Source organism: Drosophila mauritiana, chromosome X (assembly GCF_004382145.1).
Source record: "Drosophila mauritiana strain mau12 chromosome X, ASM438214v1, whole genome shotgun sequence".
Lineage (NCBI taxonomy): Eukaryota > Metazoa > Arthropoda > Insecta > Diptera > Drosophilidae > Drosophila > Drosophila mauritiana.
Window position 1 is genome coordinate 3,780,868 of NC_046672.1, and position 17,315 is coordinate 3,798,182.

The 17,315-nt window shown below is 44.3% G+C and overlaps 3 protein-coding genes across 3 annotated transcripts; 2 read left to right on the plus strand and 1 right to left on the minus strand.

Annotated features, from left to right (window-relative positions):
* Positions 1-4,564: 4,564 nt before the first annotated feature.
* On the minus strand, positions 4,565-8,733 carry LOC117147566 (N-acetylneuraminate 9-O-acetyltransferase). The gene is made up of 3 exons (XM_033314509.1): positions 8,198-8,733; positions 7,705-7,801; positions 4,565-7,624 (listed from the first exon to the last, which is right to left on the minus strand). The coding sequence occupies exons 1-3, from the start codon at positions 8,463-8,465 to the stop codon at positions 5,401-5,403; spliced, it is 2,589 nt and encodes an 862-aa protein (XP_033170400.1). The 5' UTR covers positions 8,466-8,733; the 3' UTR covers positions 4,565-5,400.
* A 381-nt stretch (positions 8,734-9,114) lies between these two features.
* Positions 9,115-12,403, plus strand: LOC117146902. The gene is made up of 3 exons (XM_033313511.1): positions 9,115-9,432; positions 9,486-11,648; positions 11,708-12,403. Exons 1-3 carry the CDS (start codon positions 9,315-9,317, stop codon positions 12,190-12,192), a joined length of 2,766 nt encoding a protein of 921 aa, XP_033169402.1. The 5' UTR covers positions 9,115-9,314; the 3' UTR covers positions 12,193-12,403.
* Positions 12,404-13,621: 1,218 nt separating this feature from the next.
* LOC117146901 lies at positions 13,622-17,166 on the plus strand. Its single transcript, XM_033313509.1, has 3 exons — positions 13,622-13,896; positions 13,950-16,133; positions 16,193-17,166. Exons 1-3 carry the CDS (start codon positions 13,779-13,781, stop codon positions 16,675-16,677), a joined length of 2,787 nt encoding a protein of 928 aa, XP_033169400.1. The 5' UTR covers positions 13,622-13,778; the 3' UTR covers positions 16,678-17,166.
* Positions 17,167-17,315: the final 149 nt, after the last annotated feature.

Here is a 17,315-nt window from a genome sequence, read left to right on the forward strand (position 1 = left end):
TTTTCAACTTGTTGTTAAAAACATCTGAAACCGGGTGGTAGCCAAAAGTAACAAATGCCCTGGGATCGTTGAAAAGAAAGCGTTTTAAGTGAATTCAATCTAAGAGCAGGCTCAGACATGTCAGCTTTGATTTTTATTAGCAGCTCCACTTCCACTCGCCGTATTCTCCACTCGTTCTCCACACTCGTTTCATTCGCAATGTCCTGCCCACCAAGACCAAGACATTCGAGAGCGAAATCGGTAGTGGAAGCGCACTGGAGCCAAATTAAATTACCAGGCCCAGCAGATTCGAACAGACCCACTGTCGTCCGTCCGTCCCATTGTCGTCGCCTCCGCCTGCCAGTTTCATCCCCACTGCCATCAAAATATTTGTATATATTAGTGGGAGCAACAAAGAAAATATGTGGAGCAAAACGCCAAAGGACATGGCCGGCATTTTTGATTTTGTTTACATTTGGCATTTTTTCATATTTCTGTCGGTTCTTTTTTCCTTCGCCCATCTTTCGGCTTCGAGTTTCCCGGGGCAGATGACAACGAAGGGGAAAACAAAAGTGTAGCATACATTGCGGTGGTCTGGAGTGCCAGCATACCCAGCGGAAAAACCGAGCAGTGGATTTTGTTTTTGTGCGGCACAAAACTAAACACTTCAAAGACTCAAATGGGGCAGGTGAGCAGTTGATGTGTTTTTGGAATCGTATTTACATGTATAATTGGAAGGAAGTGATACGGAGATACTATTATTGCAACGTAACTTAAGCTCTGGCCCAAATAGAATGTTACAAACCAATTTCCAGGCGAAAAGCAACCAACAATCAAATTCATATTATTCCGCCAGCGAAACGATGGTTGAAGGCAACAATACCAAGTCCATGAAAAATCCACTCGTGACAAAGAAGAAGCAAGCCAAGGAAAATGGGGTAAGGATGTGCATAAGGGGAGGCCACCAGGCAGATGGTACCCTCTTGGCAAATGCAAGGACACCGATGTCCTCGGGCCCTACCAAACAGTGTGGCGCATACACCGGGGAAAACTGCAGAGACTTAACTGCACATTCACATTTTAAAATTAAAAAAAAAAAAACAGCGTCGTTGTATCAAAGGTTGTTCACATAAATTTAATGTGATATCATAGCGGGCCGCGCTGATTTCGCTCAGTGTAGCACAGGAGTGGTTGGATGGGTCGCGAGCATGTGAGGAGAAAAGCCCAAATTGTAGGCAAGTCGTGAGTCGTCTAAGCGTCTGTCTGGCACAATCAAAACAAGGAGCCGTCAACCGGGCCAACGCAATTCTAATTAACTGCCAGATACACAAGGACACTCGCACATCCAAGCATCCAGCATCCAGCATCCAAGCTAACCAAGTAGACAAGTTTCCAAGTGGGCATGGCAAATGGTGAATAGTGAACGGTGAATGTTGAAAGGTCTGCGTTTTTAATCCACAAATTAAATCGAAACCTCGAAAATGTTGAAAACAAGACACCCAACTACTGGCGACGCTAACTTGCCGATGGGTACTCCATTCGGCACTCCATTCTGCCAACGTCCTAAGCACTTGCCTCACTAATGCGCAGTAAAAGGCATTAAGAGGCCAGCTTCCTCAAGTGTCCTTCTTGTTTTTCCCGCTCGACTCTGGCAGAGGATACCTGCCTTGGGTCCGCAACTTGCTCATGCTCATGTACTCTTCATTAATTGTAATCGCAATAGCATTTGTAATTGCAAATGACATAAGTAAGAGCTACACAGCGATGATAATGATAATGATAACAACGATAACAACGAAAGCAACAACACAGCAATGGCAGTGCCAACAACTTAATGACAACGAAATTTAATTTGAGTCCACTAGTCCCAAGGCTTCTCACCTGCGACTTGGCGTTGTCCTTATGTGATCACATATCCTGGGCGGCTCTGGACACTCATGATGAATATATTCGTCTTGAAATGAGCGCTCAGGTTGCAAAGCATCGATGGGACTACATCGGTGTGATGTAGCGAAATGCGACCGCGATTTGAATGTTCTCAATTTCGGAAATACAGTTTATATCATAAGTTCGGGTTTGAGTTCGATATGGTTCAATATGGTTCAAGTTGGGCTCTCTATGAGGTGTCTTGAAACCGGTTTTAAAAAACGGTGGCTTGTACTATTGTTTTTTTTCAATTCAGTTCTTTACTCCGATAATTCGGAAGTGCGCTTTGTTTTCTTTCGCAATCGAAGGAGCTCGATCAAATATCGGGTTATAAGCTTGATCTGATATCGATCGCTATAGTAACGATCAAGTATGGGATGCATTTTTAAGCTCTTCTTGTATGTTCATTGATTTCAATGGTTCTTAATGTTCTTAATAATATTCAGCGTACTTTCAATAGCTTTTCTCAATGGGTTTGTTAAGACTATTCGGTTATATTTGATTATGGTGTATTAAGAAACAAATCGTACGGAACTATAAACTTGTGTTCACTTAGACTTGTCTATAATCTTTATATTATTGAGTAGTTCGATATAGGTTTTCTAGTCTCAATCAAGTTGATTGCACTCTTGGATTTATGCTTAATCATTGATATATTTAAGTGTTGGTGAATACGATTGCATTAAGTTTGAATATTTTTGTATATTACAATCGTTCTTGATCTTTTGACACTCTTGATCGTAAAGATTTTGATAAAGATTAAGATATATAGATTTGGGATTAAATATGCGATTCACACTAAATATGTGATTAATTATAGTGATTATATATATTTTATATTTGCTACTTGATGCTTAGTTAAATTCAGATGATGGTAAACGCAAATTCAGATGTGTTTTTGATTTCAGAATCCTCTCAATGCCTTGATTTCCTTCCTTCAGTTGTTTAACACTGAATGTAAATTTGATAACGATTTCCAAGATTTCCTTTCAATTCGGATGGTATTCACTTTGCATTTTCGTAAGTACATATGTTTTAACTGATATGTTAACTGCAGCAACAGGAAAAAACAAGACAAAAATATAAAACTCAATAATTTCGATTGAATGCAGGCACTTGGAAAACACTCGGCATTAGGCACTGAAAACGCTTCCTTGGCACTTCAAACACGGCAAAAAAAAAATGGAAAACGGTTTAGAAACCACAGCAGTGTATATGCACGTTACACTGGCGTCTCTCCTGTTGGGCGCCAATTTGATATTTTGAATATTTTGAATTTTTGAGGCGACTGCCAAAGGAGAACAAATTTTTTGGCGCCCAACCGATTTTTTGGCGCCCAATCGACTGGGAGGCGGTGGGGCTGCTGTGGCTCTAAATGCTCCTGTCGGAATGCCAACGAACCGTTTCCAAACACTTTCGGCCGATGACTGGGAGCCGCCGCTGCTGAGCGGATGGATTTAAATCATTTTGCCTCGGCCCGGCGAGCTGTGCATCGGAAAAGCCGAGTCCGGGCGGCTCGGAAAAGCTTGGTAGCTCCCACTCAAAAGCGTTTCTTTGCGGCTCACTGACCTGGTTCGCGGCCAAGAAAAGCGGCGACTTCCATGGATCTGGATGTGGGGGTGGAAAAGCGGTGGAAAAGCCACTTGTTGACGCCAGCCGTGAGCTTTCCAGCCAGCAATCGCAGACCAAAGCTGATCGCCGGATGAGCTTTTCACTAATTTAAATTTTTATAGCTCAATTTAGAATTCCACGTTTTTAGCATTTTTTGATTTGTTCATCTTGAGCTGCTACTAGTAAATTACCATGAACAGAAGGCACACGTAAATGTCATGTAATGATATTCGAACTAATTCTAGTAGGACTCTTTAATAAGAGTTAAACAATAAAATAATTAAGAATTTTCTCCAAGCAATACAATAATTTATATGCTGCATAAAAAGAATTGACTAATTGTAGAGCCTATTTCGTGCGATTCGCCTGCCTTAAAGCCTTAAAACCGAAACATTTCCCAATTAAGAGGGGACAAACTTCTGTTTGTGATGCGAATTAAGTTCTTCATTAACCGAGAGTGTGTGTCTACTTATTTATGCAAATATGTACCTTTGCAGGCGCGTGGAGCTGTCGCAGTTTCACTCCCAACTGCCCCCCATCCACATCCGTGTGCTTATCCACATCCTCACATCCTGAGGGGCACAACTCTTTTTGCTTTCGCGAGGTGAATGAATGCTTTTTGTGAATGGAAAGCATGTTCTGCCACCACCCGCCGCCTTTCCACACTGAGAAAAATGTCGGCAACACAAATGCGATTATTCGAAATGATACTATATTATATATAGTACTATATAGTACTAATATATATACATACATATATGGGTCAATAGCAGTGCACCTTGGCTGCCATCAGTCCCCGAAACACATCCACCTTAATTCAAGACATCTTACCAGCAGCAGATAGTTCTCCACAGTGCAGGACTTAGTTGCAGCTTGTTTGCAGCATGTCAATGAGCACAATTCCTGCAGCCTCCTCCACGCGCCCGCATTAGAGGATGCCCAGTTCAGTGGCCGCCAGTCCAGAGTTCAGAGTTGCAGCATATAATCCGAAAAGTGTGATAAATTTTCCGGCCAATGGCTTCCGACCGGCGGTGTATAGTGTGTCAAATAAGTGTATATCCATTGCTTTATTCTCTTGCTTTATACATACATTTGGTTTGCCGCTGCTTGTGTTTGAGTGTGAGTGTGTTTGGTTGGGTGAGTTGTTAAGTAATTTGTGCAAAATTAAATTAAGGCTAATTAACCCCTAGGTTGTATACATCGGCGCAAATAATTCCGATATACACATACATATATCATATGTGTGCCTACAGTGCGTTTCAGAACCATAAGAATATTGTGCAATTGCAGGTAAAGCCGTATTTTCTGTAATTCTGCTGATGTCCCATGAGAATAAAGAACGCCAGCTAGCGAATTAACTTATAAAACAAACATATATGTAAATAGTTTTTTTGGTGTTTTAATCTAAAAAATGAAATTGCATTAAGTAAGGTTTTACATCCCATTTCGAGAGTTGACTACGATTTTCTTCTTATAGCTATGACACGCACTTTTTAAACTAGGGTGGTTCGATTGCTAAACATGCAAAAATAAATATACTTTAACTGAAAGTTATTTGATCACGACTCGAATCGAATGAAAATAATGAGGTAACATTAACAAATTAAATTATTGTCTTGTTGGAATCTTAGCAAAAATGCCAGATCACGGGTTTCTTAGGGAAAACTAAAACAAATATTTGACCCAAGGCCTTAGAGTTAAGTATCTTTTAAGAAATAGCGAGATATGGCAAAAGGATTTTAAGGTTATAAGCTTAAATACAGAACCGTTCCACCCTGAAGTTAAGCAATTAAGTTCGCTCTATATTTGCCGAATAGGCTATGCTATCTATCGAATACTTTGGGTCAATACCTGGGCGGCAATTGGATTGCGAATCGCTCAGGATCAGAACATGCCATCCGATCGGGCGACGGGTATGAGCACGATGAGGAAGATCACGAAGTTTCGCATGACCAGACGCCAGTCGCTGGGCACCGCATACGGCAGCAGGATTTGGGTGAGGCGATGCACCTCGTGCGATGCGCACACAAAGATGAACGATGTGATGATCATGTTGAGCGTGGGGAAGCCGGGCAGCAGCACCAGAACTCCATGCCGATCGGCGGCCAGCCAAATATGGTACTGGCAGACGAACAGCTCCAGCGAGATGCGACCAAACCAGGCGAAGAACGCCGAGTATCGTGTACGTAGAATACCCGAGATGTTCCTGAGGACCACATAGCCCACAATCGGGATGAACAGTATATACGAATGGATCTCCTCACAGTTCTGAACGTTGCGGCAAAGGAACGAGAACGAAGTGTACACCCCGACGCCCAGCATGGCCAGCAATGTCACTGATATGGATGTTCTTCGCGAGAACAAATTCCCATGGTTGTTGTCATCGAACACATTGTACTTTTGGGCAATGTGAAAGCAGGCGGCATATATCATGCCAAAGGCCACCGTATACCGGTCCAGTTTCCACTGATGCCACCACTCGTGGAGGTCGTCGTCAGTGGTTACAAACAGCGCCTTCCACGGTCGCGTTACGAAGATCCGTTCGAAGAATACCTCCGACATGAAGAGCACCGTGATGCCGCCCAGGCAACCAATGCACTTGCACACCAAATACAGATAGTGCAGCGGATTGGCGTCCACCGATGCGGACGAAAGTCGTGGCGGCAGTGCGAGCACAAAGTATACGATGCACAGCCAAAAGGATAGAAGTGGCACAAAATAGTAGAACTGATACGGCCGGTTCATGCAGAAGCACAGCAGTACACTGAGAAAGTTTGCCCGGAACATGGCCTGGAAAAAGCGTACGAATAGGGAGCCACTGCCACCCGTCTGCCACATGTGCGTGAAGTGCGTGTATCCGGTAAGGAAAAAGTAACCTGAGATCAACAGCTTAATGTGCATGTGAATGGGCAGCACTCGCTGTGCTCCGGTCATGTAATATATAAGCACCACCAGCAGTATCCAGCCACGCAGCTCATCCGTTTGATCGCGATTAAGCACCTTAGTGAACCGTGAATCTTCCGTAAAAAACAGTCCGAGTGCGAAGACATAGCCCACTGGTATCCAGAAGCTAAACTCGGAATAGTATTTGTTCTCCTTCATAAAGAAGTTTGTGCGATCGCAGAGGTAGAAATAGGCCAAAATAAGGCCCAGCAGTGATAGCGCCACCATGGGAGTGCCATAGTCAGTTATCAGAGCGGATAAGGCATTGCTCGGTGATCCTCCAACTGCTCTTCCCCCGTCGTGAGATTGCTGCTGCTGCAAGGGCACATACAAAGTCTGGCCTCGCAGGTGAAGCAACCATCTGCGCAGACACATGCCACACACAAGCGTCATGCAGACGCCAAACAAGGCGTATGCCACTATTTGCAGCGTGGTGTACGGCTCAGAACTGCTGCAGCAGGTGCCATCATTGTAGTTCATGTAGTCATTGCAGTACATGTTCCACAGTAGCTGAACCTCCAGTCGCTGGCCATGGGCGCACAGCTGATGACCATCGATGGCGTTGTCCACCAAACCATTGGCTATGTGCCAGGCGGATTCCCAAACACTTGCCTCCGTGTAGCGAAAAACGCCTCTGGCCACATGGTTTAACCGATCGATTTGCTCGTTCTGGAGCAGCTTCCAGTGCGGGGGCAATTTCTCCTCGTCCACGCGGTCTGCTAGCTTCCAGAGGACCCGCGAAGTTTGCGCCACCAGGCGATGAAACGGAGCCACCAGCAATGTGAGATTGGCGGCATATTGCCGCAGCACATCGTCTGTGGTGTTGCCGGCGAGCAAGCCGGCATAGGTGAAACCCACAACGTACACGGAGGACAGCTGCTTCTCGGCCTCCAGACGGTACAGTTGCTCCACAAGCGACGGACTCACCTCCTCCGCTCGAATGTATTGGGCCAGCATATGCAGTTTCTTGTCCTCGAAACGGGCTGAGCCATCAGTCACCGAGGCGTTATTGTCCTCCTCGTCGGCCATCTCATCCGCGGCCAATGGCTGGCGCAGTTGCTCCACAAATCGTTCGTAGAGCAGCCGGATACTCTCGTCTCCAATGAACACAAAGTTGTTCTTGTTGTCGAAGAAGGCGAGGTAACGCAAACAGCGCCTTGTGTCACTGTAAATAATGAGAATTTCGGTTTGGGTGACTCATTAATTGGGGGGTTATCTTGTCGGGAATGTGCTTTGATTACTCACGTGAGGGAGTACTTGTGCACCATGCATCCGTACGGCTGCCACTCGTTGTCGCCCTTAAATCGGCCCTTGGACAGCAGCCACTGGCAGGAGTCACTGCCTGCGGGAGAATGAAAGAAAACAAATCAATATTCATAATAAGGTTACAATGTCAGCCAATATCCCAAATATGAACCATACATGGCGTTAATATTAATCCAACCAACTGCAGAATTTGGACACTAATCTTAAAATTCGACATGATTATCTATATTTACATAAACGTTTGAGATTACCACTTTGTAAAAACCTTTTTCACTATTCAAAATGTACACATATGGTCAAACTGACTCATTAAATATTTGACAAGACTGTAAGCTATTAAGCAAGACCATGAGAAGAATATGTGCCCATTGGTATGCAATTGTGATCTTAAAATGGGTACGATTCCGTATCCACATCCATTATAAATTTCATAGTACTTAGATCTTTAAGGAGCTTGTAACCTTGGACCCACCGTAATTCCAGTTGAGCAGGCCGTGATAGACGATGAAGCCGAGGACCAGAAGCAAAGCCACCTTCTTGGCATTGGTGGCGTTTAGTTGTTCCATAAATATATCAGCTCTGGTGGGCATACGCTGTCCGCCGGCGGCGCCTCCAATGCAGATTCCGCCTAGTTCGGGACTAGGGGCTCCATTCACTGGCGCTCCGGGGGCTCCGGTTGTAGCTGCTCCAACGCCTCCTATGCTTCCACCATTTCCACCGCGCAGTTCGCGTAGCTCCATAATTTATAAGCTGTCTACCGCCTTCTCCTCCTCATCCGCCACCACCACACGGTCTGCGACGGAAAGTCTAGCCGATAATATAGATAATTTGGCCTATTGCATGGGCATGGTTTAACCCAGTTCCGCTTGTTCCTTGGGCACCGACCGACTCCTCCTTTCGTCTGCTGTTTTGCTTTTGCTTTGCTTTTATTTTACTTTACTTTAGCTTTGGCTTCGCCGGCCGATAGACAATAGCGTCTATCGCCCGCCACCCACACGACAAAACTATCGATACCGAACAGCTGATGTGTCTGCATTGTGGGCGAACGGGAAAGATCGTTAATAATATCAATTATCAATTATCGAAAAATACACTACTATACTTTATAGCAAATCTCATTTTATTTTTTACCTTTTAAACTTAAGCATTTGCTTCGCCGGGCGATAGGCAGTCGCGTCTATTGCACGCCACCACCAAAACAAGACTATCGATAGCGAACAGATGATCTCTCCTCATTCGTGACGAACGGGAAAATCGCTAATAATATTAATTATTAATTATCGAAAAATACATTACAATACTTTCTAAATATCTTCAATAATTTTTCGCTTAAGCATAAATGCATATCATAGGAAAATAATTATAAATAAAGTTAAATCAATAAAAATAAATCTACATCAAAGAGTCTAATACAAAGCGAAATTTTTTTTTTCGGGACATCTTCAGTTTCAAAAATAAATCTTCGCACGCAAGATAATCGGTACGCAACGGCAAACTATCGATTTTGTATAGTTATCTGACGAGAAGACGCACATAAAATTGAATTCGTTCGGAAGAGTTTTGGCAAAACGCGAAATTTTGGCAGCACGATGATAACTGCTAAGAAGCACCCGCTGGACAATTGCCAATTGTTTGTCCAGCTGAAGAAGTTATTCCATGACTACAACGAGAAGACCCAGTGTCTGAAAGACATGATTTACTGGAGTGGTAAGTAAAGTGCCAGAGGTTAGTGGCCAAATATGAACATTATTTGTTCTCAGGAAACGATGAGCACATTGCAAAGATCTGCGACCAAGTGACGGACCTACTGTTGGAGCACGATCTGATCATACAGCCGCCAGAAACCATGGATCCTTGTGCTATGAATCACCTGCGTGGACTACTGGTGTACCTGGTGCTAAACACCGCGCACGACGATTTCTTGTGCGAATCCCAGTGGAGCGCCAATGTCATCCATTTGTGCAACCAGATGCCGCCTATCCCACTGTTTTTGACCATCGCGATAGCCATTAAATGCTGTCTCAAGGAGCCGCTGGAGGAATTCCTTGCTTGTGGACCCCGCTGGCTGACCATTCAGTATTTTGAATCATTCAATGAGGCTCTGTCGCATATTAATCCGGATTGCTTGGAAACACTACCGCTGCTCTCTGCCGCCCTAAGGGCAGCCGGTCGCGCAATTGTCAACTACAATTTGCCCGCAGAAAATAAGCGACTGCTGCGGCAGATAGCCTGCATGGAAAATCGTCACATCTTGGATTCTAAACAGCGCCTCCTTACGCTGCCGCGTCCATCCACTCGTAAGACTTACCTGGCCGAGGCTATGAAGCACCTCATAGAAGTCCTTTTGTATACCCTCAATGATCCACTAAAGCGGGAGAAACCAAAGTGCTTCGCCGTCTACAGCCAAATAACCGTGGACATCAGTGACAGCAACTCAAGCGATCCCATGCCTGATCTGCGGCACTTCGCCCAAATACTGCTTGACGTTCTGCAGCGTATCTTTCAGCTCGTTAGCGTAGACACGTTCATGTACTGGCATGAAATGAAATCGAAAAGTGTACTGTATAGCTGCCAGGAGCTAATCTGTAGGCAGACGGCAGAATTGCTTAAAGTACTCCAATCGGATGAGGTGCTCGGGCAGCATCCGGTTTGCAAGCAGATGCAGAGCTTTGCGGATGCAGCAAAAACTTTGGAGCAGCGCGTTGCCGAGATGAGAATCGGTGAACTCTTAGCCTTTCTTGATTCAGGTATTGCCACCCATAAGGAGTTGCTTGCCGGATTGGACAATCTCTTTAGCCGCTTTATAGCCTTTGGCAACGATGAGTGCCTGGAAACGATGGCAAATCATTTAAATATGCTCACCAAGAATCATGCCCAGATAATACTCAGTTTCCTGGGTCAGGTGGTGGAGTCCAAAATGGAGGTCGAGGACGAGGGCATATCCGTTACGGAAGTAAATCAGGCGGACGACGAGGACGAGAGCTCGTCCAACGATGAGTACGAAGAGCTGATAAGCCTAGTACTGCGCCCCTTATTTATGCAATTAAATGTCAAGGACAAGATGGAAGTACTGCTATTGCGCGATGAGCAAAACGTTACCCAAGGATTTAATTTCAAGGCTCCCGATCATCGGGAGCGTCGCATATGCTTCTTTAACCAATTAGATTATAGAAATCGCTTCCCGATATCCGAATTTCTGGTACTGTGCTTTGAGAACGCAGAACAGACCTGGATTGATTTCTCCCACTTGGGCGTGACGCATACATGCTTCTCGCAGCTATTCTGGGACATAGCTCAGTATTGTCCCAAGCATACTGCTTTTCATATTTCCGCCTGTGCCGATAACATCTTGGTGAACGAGCAACTACTTCAAAAGCCGTATGCCTTGAGGTTTACACTCTACCTATATGGCCACCGACAGATCCTCAACGGTCTCCACACGTCAGCGCGACAACTGTGCGTTAGTTTGAAAGACGGACCGTGTCCCTACGGAGAGGATGAGCTTAGGCAGGCGCAAAATAGGTTCCTACAGGCGTGTGCCAACGGTTTGGCCAAGTTTATAGAGTCAATGAACATGCCCAGCTTGCAGGTAATCTTGAAACTGCTCCAGCAGATTTGTCTGGGTGAAAGCAATCTAATCACCCGAGGTACTTCAGAATTAAATGCACTCGAAAAGGAGCACCCGAAATTGGAGAACGGAGACGATGCACCAGCTGTCAAGGTGGCCAAGCACTACACATATCTGCATGCCAGTTTGCCAGAGTGGCGTTTGAAACACTGGAAGCTGATCTCCAATGTTATGAAAACCATTGATGCCCTGCGCTGGGACTTGGCCACCTTTGAACAGGTCCGAGTGGATAATTTAGAACTGGCGTTGTGGTATTGGCAGGACGGTCTGTCCCATCTGACATTCCTAGGCACTGGTGCGTTCTTATAAATGTAAGTCAACGACGAAAGCCTATTAATTATTGCTCTTTCGCAGAATTCCGTCAGAGGATCTTGAATCAAGTGAGCAAATTGAAGCACAAAGACTTTTGGATCATCTACCTTGAAGAAGACGCCTTAAAGGACACGCGCTCCTTTCTCAAATTGCTGACTCAGTCCAGTGCACCGGAGGCTAATGAACTCTTCACCAAGGTCCTTGAAAGCAGCACCGATTGTGCTGTTATGAGCGATCTAAGCGATGCGGTGGTCAAGGTGAACAGCGAGTCCGCTTTCCTGGCCTTTAGATTCCTATTTCGAGAATATTTGGTCGCCTTCCGGAGCCACGCCAAACACAATAAGACCACCACGAAGCGCCAGCATTGGGATCATTTGATGGCCATTGTGACCAAGGCTCCTTTCTCCATTCGCAACGAGATTATGGAGCTAGCTATTAAAGCCTTCGCTGTGCGATTCGACATCGATGTCCAGGAGCAGCAGACGGTCAAGTGTTTGGTCGTTAAGGAGATGTCGGTAGAAAAGTAATATTCTTAAGTCAAATCGAATCGCCGCCGCTTGTCCAACACCTGAAAGAAGTTTTAGGCAGGCAGAAATCTATTTGACTAAAAACATATATAATATTCATAACGCTAGGATTAAACATCAGAATAATTTGATATCAGATTATTTACAACTTTGTATGTCCTTCAAAAGGACGACTGTATGCACATAAGATATGTACTACTACCATGAAAAATTGTTTGTCTATTCAGCTGAAAATTATTGCAAATTTGCATGTTCTTCATATTGTTCGTATACTTATGTATTATATATAATATACAAAACGCTATGATTGAACATCAGAATAATTTGTGTGAGGAGTCTTAAAACTCCCCACAATTCTGGGTGCAGGGGAGCGGCCTAGCAACAGCGTGGACAGCTGGAATGCAAGAAGAGTTAAGGGCGGTCAGGTCGAACGGTAATTAATGGACCTTGGACCGCAGCAAGGCAGAGAGACCGTGAACTAACGATACCGCGTTGGCCCTTGGCCTCGAGCCGGCCAAAGGCACGGAGGTCAAACGGTAAAGGTGCGGACTTTCGACCCGCTCAAGAGGACTCACCGTGAACTAACGGGAAAGTAGTTGAACATTGTACACGAGCGGGCAGTGCGCAAAATGGAAAATAACGGGATCCCCGCGGCCTATAAAGGGACGGCGCAAGTGCAGCTCGGGGCAGTCAGTCACACCACGCGATAAGCCATACGTGCGCGAGGATAGTCGATGAGATTACGGGCGCGAGTCGCGCGGTCAGGACGCGGCCGCGCAGTCGGAACGGTGTCTGAAGACGGGGGAGTAGGCTGGAACGTCCGAAGAGAGACAGTGCGTTAGAACGCGTGGAGAAGTCAGTGAAGGGCAAACTGTGAAGTGTCGGGCAGGGAGAAGCGCGCATGTCCTTTAGGCCGTATTTACATAAAATATGTAATACTACCATCAAATTTTTAGTCTGTTGAATAAATACTTTGGAAAGCTTAAAATTATTGTAATTTTGCATGATCCTATAATTATTCGTATTTTTATGTATTATTTCGACAGTACTAAGGGGCACATCTATCTCTCGATTTAAATCTCAAGTGGCGCATGCAAATCGCAATATTTTAAATACTTTTGCTAAATAGGACCTCTGTTTAAAAAACTGCAGTTGACTTTGCAGAAATCGCAATATTTATAATATCAATTATTTATTATCGAATAATACATTACAATAATAATACCAATTAATTATTAATTATCGAATAATACATTATAAAATGTACTTTGAAATATTTTATAAAATATCTTCATTTATATTTCAGCTGAGCATACATATCATATGAAAATATTTATAAATAAAGTTAAAGTTAAATCATAGCATGCAGTGAACAAGTCATTTTACTATCTACATCAGAGAGCCTATTACAAAACAAAATTTTCTGTTGTAGGGACATTTTAATTTTCAAAAAATATTCTTCGCACGCAAGATAATCGGTACGCACCGGAAAACTATCGATTCTTGATAGTCATCTGACAGAATACGCACATAAAATTGAATTCGTTCGGAAGAGTTTTGGCAAAACGCAAAATTTCATCAGCTCGATGATAACTGCTAAGAAGCACCCGCTGGACAATTGCCAATTGTTTGTCCAGCTAAAGAAGTTATTCCATGGCAACAACGAGGAGGCCAAGAGTTTGAAAGACATAATTTACTGGAGTGGTAAGTGTAGTTCCTAAGGTTAGTCCCCAAATATGAATATTATTTGTTCTCAGGAAACGATGAAGACATTACAAAGATATGCGACCAAGTGACGAACTTACTGGTGGAGCACGATCTGATCTTACAGCCGCCAGAAACCTTTAATTTTTTTACCATACCAAATGGTCTTCGTGCTAAGAATCACCTGAGTGGACTACTGGTGTACCTGGTGCTAAACACCGCCAACGACGATTTCTTGTGCGAATCCCAGTGGAGTGCCAATGTCATCCATTTGTGCAACCAGCTGCCACCTTTCCCACTTTTCTTGACCATCGCGATAGCCATTAAATGCTGTCTCATGGAGCCGTTGGAGGAATTCCTTGCTTGTGGACCCCGCTGGCTGACCATTCAGTATTTTGAATCATTCAATGAGGCTCTGTCGCATATTATCCCGGATTGCTTGAAAATACTACCGCTGCTCTCTGCCGCCCTCAGAGCAGCCGGTCGCGCAATTGTCAACTACATTTTGCCCGCAGAAAATAAGCGACTGCTGCGCCAGATAGCCTGCATGGAATATCGTCACATCTTGGATTCTGAACAGCGCCTCCTTACGCTGCCGAGTCGATCCACTCGTAAGATTTACCTGGCCGAGGCTATAAGGCACCTCATAGAAGTCCTTTTGTATACCCTCAATGATCCACTAAAGCGGGAGAAACCAGAGTGCTTCGCCGTCTACAGCCAAATAACCGTGGACATCAGTGACAGCAATTCAAGCGATCCCATGCCTGATCTGCGGCACTTCGCCCAAATACAGCTTGACGTTCTGCAGCGTATCTTTCAGCTCGTTAGCGAAGACACGTTCATGTACTGGCATAAAATGAAATCGAAACGCGTTCTGTATAGCTGTCAGGAGCTAATCTGCAGGCAGACGGCAGAATTGCTTAAAGTACTCCAATCGGATGAGGTGCTGGGGCAGCATCCGGTTTGCAAGCAGATGCAGAGCTTTGCGAATGCAGCAAAAACTTTGGAGCAGCGCGTTGCCGAGATGAGAATCTTTGAACTCTTAGCCTTTCTTGATTCAGGTATTGCCACCCATAAGGAGTTGCTTGCCGGATTGGACAATCTCTTTAGCCGCTTTATAGCCTTTGGCAACGATGAGTGCCTGGAAACGATGGCAAATCATTTAAATATGCTCACCAAGAATCATGCCCAGATAATACTCAGTTTCCTGGGTCAGGTGGTGGAGTCCAAAATGGAGGTCGAGGACGAGGGCATATCCGTTACGGAAGTAAATCAGGCGGACGACGAGGACGAGACCTCGTCCAACGATGAGTACGAAGAGCTGATAAGCCTAGTACTGCGCCCCTTATTTATGCAATTAAGTGTCAAGGAGAAGATGGAAGTACTGCTATTGCGCGATGAGCAAAACGTTACCCAAGGATTTAATTTCAAGGCTCCCGATCATCGGGAGCGTCGCATACGCTTCTTTGACCAATTGGATTATAGAAATCGCTTCCCGATATCCGAATTTCTGGTACTGTGCTTTGAGAACGCAAAACAGACCTGGATTGATTTCTCCCACTTGGGCGTGAGGCATACTCGCTTTTCACGGCTATTCTGGCACATAGCTCAGTATTGTCCAAAGCATACTGCTTTTCATATTTCCGCCTGTGCCGATAACATCTTGGTGAACGAGCAACTACTTCAAAAGCGGCATGCCTTGCAGTTTACACTCTACCTATATGGCCACCGACAGATCCTCAACGGTCTCCACACGTCAGCGCGACAACTGTGCGTTAGTTTGAAAGACGGACCGTGTCCCTACGGAGAGGATGAGCTTAGGCAGGCGCAAAATAGGTTCCTACAGGCGTGTGCCAACGGTTTGGCCAAGTTTATAGAGTCAATGAACATGCCCAGCTTGCAGGTAATCTTGAAACTGCTCCAGCAGATTTGTCTGGGTGAAAGCAATCTAATCACCCGAGGTACTTCAGAATTAAATGCACTCGAAAAGGAGCACCCGAAATTGGAGAACGGAGACGATGCACCAGCTGTCAAGGTGGCCAAGCACTACACATATCTGCATGCCAGTTTGCCAGAGTGGCGTTTGAAACACTGGAAGCTGATCTCCAATGTTATGAAAACCATTGATGCCCTGCGCTGGGACTTGGCCACCTTTGAACAGGTCCGAGTGGATAATTTAGAACTGGCGTTGTGGTATTGGCAGGACGGTCTGTCCCATCTGACATTCCTAGGCACTGGTGCGTTCTTATAAATGTAAGTCAAAGACGAAAGCCTATTAATTATTGCTCTTTCGCAGAATTCCGTCAGAGGATCTTGAATCAAGTGAGCAAATTGAAGCACAAGGACTTTTGGATCATCTACCTTGAAGAATACGCCTTAAAGGACACGCGCTCCTTTCTCAAATTGCTGACTCAGTCCAGTGCACCGGAGGCTAATGAACTCTTCAACAAGGTCCTTGAAAGCAGCACCGATTGTGCTGTTATGAGCGATCTAAGCGATGCGGTGGTCAAGGTGAACAGCGAGTCCGCTTTCCTGGCCTTTAGATTCCTATTTCGAAAATATTTGGTCGCCTTCCGGAGCCACGCCAAACACAATAAGACCACCACGAAGCGCCAGCATTGGGATCATTTGATGGCCATTGTGACCAAGGCTCCTTTCTCCATTCGCAACGAGATTATGGAGCTAGCTATTAAAGCCTTCGCTGTGCGATTCGACATCGATGTCCAGGAGCAGGAGACGGTCAAGTGTTTGGTCGTTAAGGAGATGTCGGTAGAAAAGTAATATTCTTAAGCCAAATCGAATCGCCGCCGCTTGTCCAACACCTGAAAGAATTTTTAGGCAGGCAGAAATCTATTTGACTAAAAACATATATAATATTCATAACGCTAGGATTGAACATCAGAATAATTTGATATCAGATTATTTACAACTTTGTATGTCCTTCAAAAGGACGACTGTATGCACATAAGAAATGTACTACTACCATGAAAATTGTTTGTCTATTTAAAAATACTTTGGCAAGCAAGGAAAATTACTCAGCTGAAAATTATTGCAATTTTGCATGTTCTTCATATTATTCGTATAATTATGTATTATATATGTATATAATATACAAAACGCTATGATTGAACATCAGAATAATTTGATATCAGGTTATTTTATAACTTTGTGTGTCATTTAGACCGACTGTATTTACATAAAATATGTAATACTACCATCAAATTTTTTGTCTATTGAATAAATACTTTGGCAAGCTTAAAATTATTGTAATTTATCATGTTCTTATTATTATTCGTATTCTTATGTATTATTTCGACTGCTTTGCTTCCTGTTGCATTACATCGTAGACGGAAAATTGTAACTTAAAACTAAGAAAATTTATTTTAATACATGCATATATATAATATAATAAATTTCAC

Excerpts from the sequence above, each read along its gene's own strand:
- LOC117146902 (XM_033313511.1), top strand. The coding sequence starts at position 9,315 with ATGATAACTGCTAAGAAGCACCCGCTGGACAATTGCCAATTGTTTGTC. Across the intron at positions 9,433-9,485 it reads AGACATGATTTACTGGAGTG|GAAACGATGAGCACATTGCA; the intron begins GTAAGTAAAGTG and ends ATTTGTTCTCAG. Across the intron at positions 11,649-11,707 it reads TCTGACATTCCTAGGCACTG|AATTCCGTCAGAGGATCTTG; the intron begins GTGCGTTCTTAT and ends GCTCTTTCGCAG.
- LOC117146901 (XM_033313509.1), top strand. The coding sequence starts at position 13,779 with ATGATAACTGCTAAGAAGCACCCGCTGGACAATTGCCAATTGTTTGTC. Across the intron at positions 13,897-13,949 it reads AGACATAATTTACTGGAGTG|GAAACGATGAAGACATTACA; the intron begins GTAAGTGTAGTT and ends ATTTGTTCTCAG. Across the intron at positions 16,134-16,192 it reads TCTGACATTCCTAGGCACTG|AATTCCGTCAGAGGATCTTG; the intron begins GTGCGTTCTTAT and ends GCTCTTTCGCAG.
- LOC117147566 (XM_033314509.1), bottom strand. The coding sequence starts at position 8,465 with ATGGAGCTACGCGAACTGCGCGGTGGAAATGGTGGAAGCATAGGAGGC. Across the intron at positions 7,802-8,197 it reads CCTGCTCAACTGGAATTACG|GCAGTGACTCCTGCCAGTGG; the intron begins GTGGGTCCAAGG and ends ATTCTCCCGCAG. Across the intron at positions 7,625-7,704 it reads GTGCACAAGTACTCCCTCAC|TGACACAAGGCGCTGTTTGC; the intron begins GTGAGTAATCAA and ends CATTATTTACAG.